Source organism: Octopus bimaculoides, chromosome 13 (genome assembly GCF_046866305.1).
Source record: "Octopus bimaculoides isolate indiv1 chromosome 13, ASM4686630v1, whole genome shotgun sequence".
NCBI classification, from domain to species: Eukaryota; Metazoa; Mollusca; class Cephalopoda; order Octopoda; family Octopodidae; genus Octopus; species Octopus bimaculoides.
Genome location: NC_142940.1, coordinates 63,280,213 through 63,292,592, shown reverse-complemented (window position 1 = coordinate 63,292,592; position 12,380 = coordinate 63,280,213). Strand labels below are relative to the sequence as shown.

The 12,380-nt window shown below is 36.7% G+C and overlaps 1 protein-coding gene across 8 annotated transcripts in view; it reads left to right on the top strand.

Annotated features, from left to right (window-relative positions):
• The window catches only part of LOC106884332 (glycine receptor subunit alpha-2), a 205,469-nt gene that overhangs the window by 115,505 nt on the left and 77,584 nt on the right, over positions 1–12,380 (top strand). For 4 of the 8 annotated variants that reach the window (XM_052972553.2, XM_052972552.2, XM_052972551.2 and 1 more), the window contains one exon: positions 9,573–9,707. The exons of the other annotated variants lie outside the window; for them this stretch is intronic. In XM_052972553.2, coding sequence (XP_052828513.1) covers positions 9,573–9,707 — 135 coding nt within the window. The remainder of the gene's footprint in view (positions 1–9,572; positions 9,708–12,380) is intronic. 8 annotated transcript variants of the gene reach the window in all.

The following is a 12,380-nucleotide window of genomic DNA, read 5'->3' as shown; positions in this document are numbered from 1 at the left end:
ACACCTTAAAACAATCACGTGCTGCATTCTCCCGGTTCTTAAGATTTTGGTGTAACTTGATCTCAGAGAGTCCAAAGACGGAATAAAGAGCATCAGATGACCTAATGATGCTGCCAGTCACCACTCTGATTACGGAATGGATACGGATACGATGACGGAAGCATAAAGCTATGATGACGAAACTAGCAAAGTGTTCAATGAGAAACGATACATGATACAGCAATCATGGAATCGAATTACAATCCGGATAACTTGTGTTGGGTACGTCTTTTTTTCGTACATACATACATAAATACATACATACACACACGTGCGCACGCACGCACGCACGCACGCACGCACGCACGCTCGCTCGCTCGCACGCAAGCACGCTCGCTCGCACGCAAGCACGCTCGCTCGCACGCAAGCACGCTCGCTCGCACATATATTGTATTATGTTTGTTATTCCACTCACTTGTAATAAAAACAGTTTTACGTTAATCTGAAGGTTTATTCCATACTTTTGTAGAGTACAAGAATATTATAGACAGAATATCCATCTGCCTCTGTATATAATTTCTTACGTAAGCAGACAAAACTTCAGGTTTAACGGTGGAAACCTGGTAAGAAATTATGCATATGAACTTGTTTATGCTACCAATAGGTGTTTGTAGCTCTTAGAAGTGTTAATGTGGCACATATGTAAGGAATTACTTCGATCTGGTATTGGTAACAATGTTATGGTCATGGGTCATCGAGTGCTTGCCGTTATGGTGTTCGCAAACATTTTTTAAATCGATATTGATTTTTCTCAATACAAGGTTAGATATTTGCATGGAGAAAGAAAATATGTTTGATTGTTCATCCATAATGGCTTCAATTCAATGATTTGACATCAATCGGAAATCACAATCAATAAAAATTCAAAGCTGGCGCGTCAGATGTTAGTGCTGAATGTAAATGAGTTTTTGTGGCTTTGACGCCCTTCGGAAGAGTATAGTATTAATAACTTAAAGTGACAGTAATTGAGGTGGAAACTGGAGCACAAATTCAGACTGTCAGAAATGTAAGACGTGTACTTCGGTATTCGGTTGATCTTTAATGCCACGAAGGGATTTCCTCAATCGTCAGATGTTTACTTTCCTTCACTGAAAACTGATAAACAGCTCTGTTCTTTTACTGATTACAATCTCGGTGATGAACGAGAAGGCTCGCCCTCAATCGAATTCTTTATAAGGTTACTAAGTAATAGTTTAGTCGTAACTAGTATAAGTGATGGGAAATCCTATAAACAAAGATCTAGAAAATGCATTACAAAATCAGTTTACGCGGCCGGAATGTAGGTCTTTCAGATGATCGTGTCAGAATATTGCAATCAAAAATCGTTTCATCTACCCATCACAAAAATGGGGGAATTGGAAAGTGTAGTACTTATACCTTTACAAAGAAGATTAGCGTTGTGCGTAAAATGGAATGATTTTCAATTGGGAAAAGAGTCTATGCAGGAGATTCCACTCGTTTGTTACGAAACTTTTGCTTTGCGGTGTGTTCTATATTGTAATCGATATTAATCAACGTACATGAGTTCTACAGATCAAAAGGAAGCCTTTTAACTGAAAGCATTAACATATCTCCCAATAGTGGTTCACAGGTCGATAGAATGAAATGTCTGGATTTGATTACCAATTTCACAGTCAAATGATTCCAAATGATAGGAAAAAAGGAGACAGCTGACAACTGATTCCGTTATGCTGCTCTTAGGACATGCATTAAAATCCTCAACACTATCATGGTAGCTAGTGGCAGTTTCTCTGGGGAAATATGGAAGCTCTCGGCTGAAGTGTAAGATTTAGTTTCGATTTTCGATTAAAAGAACTTCACTTCAGTGGCACCTAATATTATTACCGATCGAAAGCTAGAGAGAGAGAGAAAGCGAGGGAGGGTGCTGGAGATACGCTTTCGATTTAATTACATCACTTTTCGGTCATTCGATCAGGCCTAACCCAGCACGAAGCATCATGAGATATCAGGAAATGTTCTACGTTTCTTTTTAACGTTTTTAAAAGTAGACGATCTAAGCAAATGAAGACAAAATTTCTGAAGAAACAATATGGCTGCTATTCCATCAAGTCTTCGGACACCCATATAACACTGCAAGAGCACCAATATAGACCGATAAACACAATTTACGATTTATCGCCTTGTCAAACATTATCAATAATTCATTAATATTAGACCATACCACGAGCAGACTTGTAAAAAAAAACAGGAAAAATGCAATAAATAGTATAATAAATAGGTTATTATTCATTATCAAATATTGGGATACATCTCGAATATAGCGTATTTATTTTGTGTGTCTGGAGAAAAATAATTTTTTCTCGCTAAGCAATCCCCATTAGCAACATACACTGAAATGTTGAATTAAGTCGAGAAAGCTAAGGAACCCATGGACAGTTCTATAAAATTAATACTGCTTGTAGCGGTGTGAGGAGGCAGTTCATTCTGCGGGTAAATATTTATAGATAGATGGAATATGCTATATGAGAATGATATGTGTCAGTCACCAAGACAGAGCATCATCAGTGACAAGATACGAAACACTGGACTGTTTGGAAACTAGTCTTACTCCATATTCTTATGCCTTGTTCACCAAGAACTTACTAGTTTGTGGAAATTAAAATAATGGCGAGATATCATTTTATATATTTGTGTGTGTGTGTTTGTATGTATATTTGTGTACACATATATGTATATGTACATATATTTGTATATATATATATATATATATATATATATATATATATATATATACGCATATATTATTAGGCAGATGCGTATATATATTGCCTTGTGTTTCGAAGCATATCTTCGGGTTAAATGTACTATTTTCCCATATAATTCTTGCTGAGAAGCATTTAGATGCCATTTATACCTATATGACCAAATAAGTTACGAAATTTATATTCGGAAGCTCAATCTACCGTTTATACCGAACTCTCACACAGAACAAAACGAGAAAATAGTTTAAAGGTCCATTTAATTATTTCAGAAAGACAGAGAAAGACACGTTTAACAAAGCCACAATAAAACCTTTCCTAGACTAGAATCCATCCGTGGCCCACGCCCTTTGCAGTTGTTTAGCATGCTATGATTTGTTTTCTGTTTTTTTTTTCTTTTCTTTCCTAGCAGACACCCAGTAATGCTGAATGTAGCCAATTTTTGTTTCGTTGGAATGTTTCGTAACTAACAATCTTGATTTTACGTTTCCTTTAATTTAATTTTCTTCAGCCACACCTGTTTGAAATGTAGACTTCATCAGATGCTGCACTTTCGGATATAATGTTGTCTTAATTTACCTTGAACGTTAGGAGGATGGAGGAAGGTAAAAGGAACATCCAATTAAGTCACTTCTAATGGATAATCATGTTTTCAAGAAAGACATTTCTCATCCCTTTATGCGTGAGCCTTGCAAACTTATATGACCTTCCGAAACATCTACAAAATAGAATAAATAAAAGCTATAATAAAAGCTAAGGCGGCGAGCCGTCAGAAACGTTAGTAGGCCGGGCGAAATGCTTAGCGGTATTTCGTCTGCCGTTACGTTCTGATAAAGAAGCTAACGACTGAATTCCGAAACTCAAAACATGAAGGTTAGGCATTAAATACTGTGATATAGAAAGAGGAAAATATGCTTTGCTGGCTGTCATATCTCCTCTGTAAGTTTATTGAACACATTTTCTATCTGACCAGGGTCAAAGTTTTTGTTTTCTTATCACCATGTGTCATGTATATACAAATCTAACAAGGGAGCTCTTAGGCAGTTACTAGTCTTGCTAGAAGTAGCAGACAACTCTATCTAAAATTACGTCCAGCCATTTTAAAGATAGAACTCATTACATTATAGAGACCTACAAACCCCTAGAAGGACAAGATGATCCCATACGGAACAGCTATTATAGATCTTCAGGAAGAAGCTTGACCTAGGGCTAAAAAATTGCAGTATCAGAAATTATTTTACATTGTTTACAATAAAGCTCAATAGCAATTTTATTTGGTGATGCTGTTGGTTAGCACGATCTGAAATCAAACTCTGGTTAAAGTCAGTCAAGTTGTGACCATTCTTTCCTTTTTAAGGATAATACATGTAGGATTACATGATTTAACGTGTTTAGTAGGACGGCGTAAATGTTTCTAGTTGGTTCAGCGTTGCTCTTGCTGTTTCATTTCCGAGGTTTGCGATCAGCAGAGAAGTGACCACACAATTAATCTTCAATGAAATATCACATCTTTTAGTTCAGTAGTCCAAGATCGATAAATATTGCTTAACTTGTGTATCAAGCTGTACTCAATAGCTGATGATAAATAGTTCAATCACTTTCTATCCCTTCCCTCTTCCCCTCTCTTTTCCTTTCGACAGTTTTAATGCCAAAGGAATCTTAGAAATAAATCAAAAACATACGGAAAACAAAAGAGATAAGCAAAAAGGAAATACACAATAATATGAATAATTAAATAAACAAGACTCGAAACAATAAATAACTTTACGAACTTAGCGCCAGTTTACTTATGCAGAGAGGCCGGAAGGCAAAAATCTTCAACATTGTCATGAGACCTTGAATATGAAATTACTGAGCTTTGCCAAAATATTGCTAATCTTAGTACAAGAGAAGAGGGAATCTCGTGACCTTTATTCGTTCTGCAGGGAATTCAAATTTATTACAAGTAAAATTAATATAGTTTCTTCTTCATCGATATCGATGTTACAAGATAAACGTATGAAAATAAAAAAAAGTAACAAGTCAAATATTTGCTATGGGGAAGTTTTGGCCATAAGAAGCGGCTATTTCTTCTTCCAAATCTCTTTTCTCATTGAATTTTGCTAAATCGATGGCGGTGCAATAACTCATTAGCAGTTTCATATAAATTGCATTTCTTGCTATTGGACTTGCTTTTGTGCGAGATTTGGCATGGCTCAGTAGTTACGTGGGTCTCGTTAAATAAGCAAATAATTTCCCCCCTCTCTCTCTCTCTCTCTCTCTCCCTCTCTCTCTCCCCCTCTCTCTCTCTCTCTCACACACACACATATCGTTCTCGTTCTTTTTTGTATATGTATGAGGGAGCGTGTCCTGGTCATTAGGATGTTGCACTAGCGATCGCTACATCATGATTTCGATACATGGGTAAGAGGGTACATTGTGTTTTTGAGCAAAACAATCCATCTCACGTTGTCCCGCGTTCTCTTCGATATCCAGCGAGTGGTACATCGTGCGCCAGTAAGGGCAATGCATCTTCTTTCGATACAACAGAAAACGTGTAAATTTTAGCCAACACTATGCATTCGACAGACGTAAACAACTTGCATTTGAATATATACATACACATACATACATACATACATACATACATATATATATATATATATATATATATATATATATATATATATATATATATATATATTCCATATATATACATGCATAAACATAAACATATATACATACATATATATATATATATATATATATATATATATATATATATATATATATATATATATATGCATATATCTATATCTATACCTATCTATCTATCTATCTATCTATCTATATATGTATACATATATATATATATATATATATATATATATATATATCGTGAAGAATAGTGATATATGAAGTGAATGGGAACAAGTTTTCGTACTTATTTCACAAAAAAATATTGATTTTTCATTAGAGATCGAACTCAGGTCCCATCCTTCTTTGCAAATTACTGTCAGACATACATTCGTACACGTACGCACACATACACCTGTATCTATATTTATACCTCCACAAATACATAAATACACACCTACATACATATATATATATATGTATGTGTGTGTGTGTGTGTGTGTGTGTGTGTTAACACATACATGCACGTATACGTACATACATGTATGTATGTATACGTGCATATATGTATGTATTTGTGTATATGCATGTATGTATATATATATATATGCATATACATACATGCATACATACATAAATATAGACATAAATACATACATACATACATACATTCACACACACACACACACACACACACACAGACATATATATATATATATATATATATATATATATCGATTAACTAATGGATTCTGAAAGTATTTAATGTGAAGTAAAACATGTTTTGTAAGTCTAATCAATGAAAGACAGAAAGAAATAGATGTCGATTTTATAAATCTTCGTGGAATCAAGCAAGCTGTTGGCACTAGAGTAAATCCTTATCACTTTAAAGAAGTTTTTAGGTGGTCACCATCGTTGTAAAGGAGATAAACACTGGGACGAGCTGTGCGACTCGATCGACCGATCCTGCGAACCGGTTCTTGAAATTCTGCTTTGATATGAGATTGTTTCACTAACTATCAGCGTTATGAACATCTTTCTGAGAGGTATGAACGTCGTGTACGCTAAGGTGAACTTGTACGTGGTCATATGTGCTAGAAAGGGAGCATCTAAAATGTTACTCGATCTGCCTTCGAAAGAAAGGACCTTCATGAATAATGTGGTTATAATGCAATGTACGTGGAGAAAGAAGTGGATTGTCTTTCTAGCAGCGATTATTGTCAAAGGGATGATCAGTCAGGGTTGATATAGTGCTAAACAGCAACAGGAATATCGTATAAGATTTGTGCATTTGAGGTGTTAGTTACGTCTCCATCGCGACGGAGTTTGAATAGCAAAAGTCAAAATCCCTCAAGCACTAATCTCACCACGTAAACACCACTGTAGCACGTTTCCTCTCGACATTAGTAACACAGCTATAACCCAAATTCCGGACTTCATTATCACCGAGGATCTCTCCTAGCGAAGGCATGTCATAAGTATAGACGTATTCCAGAGACTAGCCCTTCTCTTTAGAGCCAGAAGACATTTCCGTCCCATAACAGCTGCTGGCGCTCTACAGGCGAGATCCACAACAGAGGAATACTTCTACATTTAAAACTATCCAGAGATAGGTCAAATGGCTTATTAGCACTCCTTAACTAACAGATGCATTCCAGCACAGAGACAAGCTGTGTGTCCTTGTTTTCTCTTATCCTCTGCTCCTCGATGCTTGATTGTTTGTACCTCTGTAATTCAGGTGACTCATTTGTGCCTTGACATTTGTGCCTTGAACATGCCCCATTTTAATTTGTTTATATGGTAAGGTATGGGCCGTGGAATACTTTACTGTTGTTTTAGCAACACAAGCGACCCCCGACCACTCAGAAAATCCTTCATTTCCTCAATTATTGCAAACTGTATGGCTTGAAAATGTAATTTGAGAGATTCTAGTTATTCTAAAAGACGTAACGTCCTTCAGGTTTTTAGGAACGCTTGCATTGTATACACTGACTGCTGCCGTTATTATTAGTGATTAATTAATGTCACGATTTTGCTCAATGGACATAACTGTTTGGTCACGGATGGTTATTACTGGATACTATAGTTCGTACGTTAGAAGAAAAACAGATCTACGCAATGCTTGACTTACTTAATCTATCAGCCACGTCTCGTCTCAAATATCGTTTTAAGATCTGTTAAAATCAAACACAAAAGTTTTGACTTTGATAACAATATGCCTGTAATAAAGATGATAATCATCTACAGAGAATCAACTTTTCTAGACTGGTGGATTTTCGGAAAAGAAACGTGATTTGAAGATAAAAATCTGTAATAAAATGAAAGACGATCAGCTGATATTGATATGAAAAACCATAAAATAAGTAAGCTCTCTCGGCTCTCTTTGAAAAACGCAAACGACAAATTTATGGAGTTATGATTAGAAGTTTAAAATATCCATATTTGTAGAACTCGTCGTTTTTATATCTCAAGGTTTGGCAACTCAGAAATTAAAAGAAAAAATTGCGTCTAATGAGATTTGATCTCAACAGTGGAAGAGAGTTTAGTTAATTAAATACTGTAATTAATCACGTTGACTGTCAAAAGTGTCCAATCTAATTAATTTATTGACTTCAAATGCAAATGGTAGAATTACGTAGCCTTTGAAATCCAGACCGTAACCGAATCGGTGCATCACACACGTAACTAGAGGCTGTAGTAGTAATATACAAAACCACTGAGTCGGATGTTGAGCCTTGGTTTATGATGTGATTCAGCAAATTACGGGATTTTTGTGGACGTCGGATCGACCAGAAATTATATCTGGTCATGTGTGGTTCCCAGAGACGTGAACATTATACAGCATGCAGAGTCTGGCCACATAGTTTGCATTAATCTGACCATAGGACTGTTCTGGAGTTATATCCCATCGTAGGCGAAACGAAAACTGGTTATTCTGGCCAGAATTCTCAGCTGTTACACGTGTGCAAATAAAAGCGATTTGTGCACTTAATACCGCGAGGAGATGAAAATGCAGGAGAGGAGAAAAATCGGCGAACAACAGCAAATCCAGCACCACCAACAACAAGAAGCTCTAAAGGGTTTAATTTTCAAAACATCCCCGACCACAGTTCCGAGGATCCCCGAGTGATTCTCCTTGTCACTGGTGCAAAGAGCCCACAACCAGGTAGCTGATCAAAAACATCTCGAACCAGAAAACCCGAGAATTGCTCTTCCAGGAGCGCTACTCTCTCATCTGGTTGCACTTCCCATAATGGGGGGTGGGTTGTTGAAAAGAAGACAAATCTTCCGCAGGATTGGAAACGGAAAATTATTATGTACTGTAAAATAAAAAGAAAAAAACAATTCGCGAAAGAAAGATTTTTTTTAATATTCAAGGGACTTGAGGTGGACCCTTTGCGCAGGACTACAATTTCAAGATCCTGCGAATAAGCAGCGTAATCTTGAAATCAACAGTGAGAATGCTCAAGAGAAATAAAGAGGAAGATGCGCTCCTTGAGGATGAGAGGGAATTTGTGCCAGATTTTAATAGACATTGAAAGGATAGCATATTGTTGAATATCAAACTAATGGTATAGGGATTACCAGAAGATTTTGGGTGCTTTTCTTGCGCTCAATGCAGAAAATATGCGTTTGACATAATGCACTGTGTCTGTCATTTCTCACTTCAATTCAAGGCTGGTCCAACGCTGCTTATCACATGCTCTTGGTCAGTAAAATACATATTAGGTAAATCTACATCCCCATAAAATGTGTTACTGTGTCTTTATGTTATAAATGAATACTATTAAGTATGATGTGTGAAACGGTTGAAGTGGTACTGTTTCTCAAAGAATTTCTCACGACCTCGAGTCACGACAGCAAAAGGCGGCTCGGCGTTTTCTTTTCCCTGGATTTATATAATAAACACTAATCAAATTTATTATTGTGTCCTAATGCTAGAAATCGTTGCATTTACTATTTTAACCAACTACTAAACCTGTTTTAGCCGACACCTTGTGATTATTATTATTCGAAATAACATATCTGTGCACAATTTAATCGCCTTTAAGCACGTAGATAATCAGACCGTGTTTTGACATTACCAAACACTAACACCGAAAATTACATAGTTTTCATCTGACACTAACCTCTTACCTGAACGCATGGAAACTCATGATAAATGTTACCTCACTTTTGCTACTATTGATTTTTCAGGGGTCACGTACGGCCACCTATGGTGCGAATCGATGCAGGCACTCGATCCCGCTATGGTTTTCGGGGCAGGCATGGCATTCACGCTAATCGTCAGATCAGAAAACGCTCCCTAAGGAAAGAAGAACTACTTAAAAGGCAAGGTTTAACGAAAGAAAATGTGTGAAATTGCGAAAGAAAGTCGCTTTCTTTGTGACATGAAGGGATTTCAAATACGCGCGCACGCACACACACACACACACACAATATTAATTAATATAGTCATTAATAGCAGGAAAGAGTGAAGAGAGTCTTAGCGTGCAGAACTGAAATATAGCCGGCCTATAACACAAAATGAATATTTGTCAGTTCGAATCTTGCGTCTGACATAGCGTTTAGTCATTGGCAAAAAATTAAAAGTACAGGTCCCTTATTGACCCCCCCCACACACACACACACGCACACACATACATACAACAGGCACACACATCTATCTATCCATATATATATATATATATATATATATATATCGTCAACAGAATATAAATTAATGTATGCTTCGTTTGGTGTTAGTTACCCATGAGACTTTACTCACGTGACAATATTTTACTCTTTTTGTTTGTTTTGTTAGACCAAATCTAAATATTTAATGATATTTTTCTCATTTCCAATGTCTTTGTTTTACAATACTTTTCCTGAAAATTGAAGTTTGATATTCTAAAATTTGAATCTATCCCAACACTGTAGTAGTGGGGTGGAGATTGATACTTGGAATATATTAAGATTGCCAATTAGCTCCTCTTTGTTTTTCCAAAGCGTTTTCATGAGTTTGTCCTAAACGTCCGTGCTTGTTTTCACACTTTCAGTTGGACCTTCTTCCAAAGGTTTTGAAGAATATAACTATTTCCTTTCATTAGTCACGAGTTACTGTGGTGTTTGCAGAAATTTAGAAATTCGTGTCATATATGATGCATGAGCGTTAAGGAAATGTCTCCTGGGTATCATATGCCATACACAGGACAAGGAAAGGGGAAAACTGTGCTGTTCTCCTTTACAAGAAATGCTAAAGCTTATGCTAAACAACTCTCCCACCCTTCTCGTGGTTAATTAATCTTTGCTAATTCTGCTAAAGGTAGGAAACGAATCTCTCGACCAATTGCAAGCCTATACTTTTAATAGAAAGGGTTATATAGCCTTGTAGCGGTCTGAATTCACCAAATGTAGAAAATAGAATATTGGACTCAGTCATGGCCGATCTGCTAATAAACAACACTTACAACAAATTTGACCAGTCAAATGTCCAAAGAATTAAGTCCAACAACCCCAAACTCTTGTAATTATCTAGGTTTTTCTCTAAAATAAAATAAAAGGAAAGAATGGATAGCGTAACATCAGTAAGCATCTATCTATCTATCTATCTATCTATCTATCTATCTATCTATCTATCTATCTATCTATCTATCTATCTATCTATCTGTTGTGATGAGAGTTAAAACGACGCCTCGTGGAAGATAGACTGATCCGAGTGAGGAGGCGCAGGGAAAATTGTGTTTGTTTACAGCTTGTTTTGTTGTTGATTTCATTCTTCGTTTTATTGTTGTTCGAGCTCCTGTTGCGTAGGTGAACTTTTATTGGCGTTAGTAAGAAAGGTCGTGCTCCCTAAATTCAAACACCGTTAACATTATAATTTGTATTTCTTCAATAAAGAAATGGTCAGGAAATTAGCTCCTAAATCTTCCCTAGCCAGTTCTTCGGCATTGTTTGTTACTGTATTAGGCGGCGAGTTGGCAGAAACGTTAGCATACCGGGCGAAATGCGTAGCGGTATATCGTCTGTGTTTACGTTCTGAGTTCAAATTCCCTCGAAGTCGACTTTGCCTTTCATCCTTTCGGGGTCGATTAATTAAGTACCAGTTGTTTACTGGAGTCGATCTAATCGACTAGTCCCCTCCCCCTAAATTAGATGGAGTTTGTGCTGTTACGATGCTTTTCTCTTTTGCCTCACCTGGGAACAAAGCTTCCCACGAACCGTAACGCTTTCCATTCCAAAGGTACCAAACCGTACCAATATAGTTTCCACTCACTTTTCTGTCTGAGCCCAAAAAACCCCATCTTTTTACAACGTTCTCCTTTTTCTACTTACGCACCTGAATGTGACTGGGTCTCTTAGTGAACGACTTCGTTCGCATTATTGCCAAAAGTGTTATCTCAGAATTCTTTATAGAAGGCTCCAGTCTTCCTACACGTACGTTTCGAACTAGAGCGAGCGTTCATTCCAGACGCTGAGGGTTATTGAAAGGATATATTCCATGCTGATCATTCTTGTTCTTCATATTGCTTTTGGCTGCTTGTGCTGTTCTTCATTCATGTTGTTTTTGTCGCTGTTATTTATGTTATCGTTGCTGCTGTGTTTGATGATGATGATGATGTCTTCTGTTTCATCCAACCTTCTGTTGACATTCTCGATATTTTTGTTGTTTCTCTTGTCACTCTGTATATTTTTCTCCTTTTTGTTATTTTTATTTTTAATTTTTGGTCTTTCCCACGTTTCGTTGTTTCACTTTTGTTGTTGTTGTCACTGATGTTGGTATTTTTGTTGCAGTTGTTGTTTCTTATATTGGTGTAATGCTTCACCACCGCATCTCTGGTAGGTGTTGTCAGATTTAACACCTTCATATGTTTTATTTTGTTTCTTGAGGGAAAGAAAGAAAGATCTTTGGCAAAATGTCGTTTTGTCGTTTTGACAAACAAAACTTGAAAGGTAGGCGACACCTAAAGCGTTACAACAACCACGACTCTCACGATTCCCTCCCACCGCACCTCACATTCGTCA